The sequence below is a fragment of the Chenopodium quinoa genome, unplaced genomic scaffold (assembly GCF_001683475.1).
Source record: "Chenopodium quinoa cultivar QQ74 unplaced genomic scaffold, ASM168347v1, whole genome shotgun sequence".
Lineage (NCBI taxonomy): Eukaryota > Viridiplantae > Streptophyta > Magnoliopsida > Caryophyllales > Amaranthaceae > Chenopodium > Chenopodium quinoa.
This window is the reverse complement of record NW_018744620.1, coordinates 1,420,046-1,422,632: the sequence shown is the minus strand read 5'-3', so window position 1 is coordinate 1,422,632 and position 2,587 is coordinate 1,420,046. Positions and strand designations below refer to the sequence as shown.

General features: G+C 41.6%; 1 protein-coding gene across 1 annotated transcript; it reads right to left on the bottom strand.

Moving 5' to 3' along the window:
* Positions 1 to 503: 503 nt before the first annotated feature.
* Positions 504 to 2,365, bottom strand: LOC110700211. Its single transcript, XM_021877718.1, has 4 exons — positions 1,935 to 2,365; positions 1,569 to 1,838; positions 1,324 to 1,450; positions 504 to 1,229 (listed from the first exon to the last, which is right to left on the bottom strand). The coding sequence occupies exons 1-4, from the start codon at positions 2,363 to 2,365 to the stop codon at positions 504 to 506; spliced, it is 1,554 nt and encodes a 517-aa protein (XP_021733410.1).
* Positions 2,366 to 2,587: the final 222 nt, after the last annotated feature.

Sequence of the window (2,587 nt, the reverse complement as noted above, 5' to 3'; positions counted from 1 at the left end):
ACCTTAGGATCATCAAACCTATAACAAACGGGAAACAACAATGTTAAACAAGTTCGACAAAAAAAGTAATAATCCTTGTATCTCATCATCCATATCATGATATGTACGTACCATAGTGTAGTAGGGTCCAAAAACGGGAGCTGTGACTCATCCTGTGAGTCGTCCTGTGACTCATCCCGTGGCCCATCTTCTGGAGGAGTGGATGGGCCCGTTTGATCCTCACCCAAATTGTGTGCCTCGGCATCGAACATCTCCTCATCCTGGTCGTCGTTGAAAAGGGCGCGGGCGATCATTTTCTCTTTCCCCTTTACTTTCTTCGACGATTGCCCACTTTTTCCGCCCGCCATCACTACCTGAATCACATGTTAGTAAAATGACAAGATATTATAAGTAACAAGTGCAGTGCAATGTAATATGACTTTTATACAAACAATCGAATTGCCTAATTAATATTTTAATTTTACAACAAGAATCATAATTATAAAGGAGATTTACATATTCACCTACTCAGTACTCTCATCACTACTTTCACTACTAGACTCATGACTACTATCGTCTAATACTACATCGATGTCATCATCATCGTCACTATCACTAGAGCAGATACTAGGTTCATCGTCTTCATCGCTAGAGATCACAAAGCCATCGTCAGCGTCTTCATCATCATCATCCCTGGCGTAGTCTGGAATGTCATTCGGTGGGCAAAGCGTTGCATGTACAGTTGGGGATGGTGATTGCTGAAACTCTAAGTCCACCGGAGCATCAACCACTGACCTTGCTTGTGTTTTAAACACAGACCACCATTGAACTCGGTCCCGTTTCAGGCTAGGGTATGATGTGTAGTACACTTGAGCCACTTGGTATGATAAGACAAATGGATCATACTTGGGGTATTTCTTAGTATGATTTACGTCGATTAGCTTGTATTGTTCGTGTATGGTCATTCCCCTACCATAATCCATCCAATTGCACTTAAACAAAATTGTCTTGTACTGTCTCTTGGGTCCCGTGTAGACAAGTTCAATGATGTCGACTAAAATGCCGAAGTACTCTCCGCCATCCTCACTTGATACACACACACCATTATTCATGGTGGATTTTTGCTTGCCATACGCATGTGTATGGAAATTAAATTCACCTACAAAAATTTGGCCCCAAGTACAAAATCGCCTAAAGGGACGCATGCACAACGCTCGCAGGACATCCGAGTTTGGATTCTCTTCGACCACCTATAAAGTGGTTGAATATCAACATCACGGTTCATGAATTGAAGTGCAATATGTAAAATTCATAATTATTTTACGGTTAGAGCGCATATATCACCTTGTGATGAAACCAATCAGAGAATTCAGCTTCGCAATTCTCCATAACTTCTTCTCTACGCAGGAAAGGTCGAGTACTAAGAATGTAGTCCTCAAACTTCCTACGAGGCCAAACACACGATGTAAATCTACAAAGTCAGCACTATAATTGTTCGGCAATACGAATACACTAAATACTTAAACTTAATATACCTTTCGTATTCGCCAAGAATGCCGGTGTTTCATAACACGAAAAAATGTGCACACTTGAGTTCTTTGTCATCTAAGAACCGAGTTTTTCCCTCATTTGACACACGACCTCTATCCTCCTTGAACAACTCAGGTATTCCGACGTCGTCCAATGTGGACTCGACATCGGCATTCACATTTCGGCCAAGATCTCGAGTTTTAGTGTCAACTGTCGACTGAAAGTAATTGGAGCAGAAGTTTGCTATCTCTTCAGTGAGATAAGCATTGCATATGGACCCTTCAACTCGAGCCTTGTTCCCAATTTTCCGTTTCAAATGATTGAGGAACCTGCAATTACAGTTATGTAAATGTATGAACAAGTGATTAGGATGTACGCCAAAGGATCTGAAATAAGAGTCTTTGATTTATCTTTCGAAGGGATACATCCATCTGTATTGTACAAGACCACATAACTTCCCCTCGTACGACAAATGTATAGGAAAATGCTCCATGGAGTTAAAGAATGCAGGGGGTAAGATCTTCTCAAGCTTACAGAGGATTTCAGGTATGTTTTTCTCCAATCGCTCCATGTCACTAACTGATGTTGTATAGCAACACAAGTCGCGGAAGAATTGGCTGATCTTTATAATTGCATTCCAAATATGGCCAGGGAGCAATTCCCTCAAAGCTGTGGGCAACATCCTCTCCATAAACACGTGACAGTCATGGCTTTTCATTCCATAGAGCTTACACGCTTGCAAATCTACGCATCTGCTCAAATTGGAGGTGTAACCATCAGGGAACCGCAACTGTTTAACCCACTCACACAAAACTTTTCTCTGAGCCTTGTCAAGAGCGAATGGAGCCTTTGGCATTACCTCTTTTCCTCTATCATCCTCTTAAAGATGAAGCTGGGGACGTTTACAATATTTAGCAATGTCATTCCGAGCTGAAGGCGTGTCACACGTATGCTTTTTCACATCCATTACAGTGTGAATTAACTGATCAAAGAAGTTCTTTTCAATGTGCATGACATCTAAGTTGTGACGAATGAGGAGATGCTTCCAATATGGGAGCTCCCACAAGGTGCTTTGCTT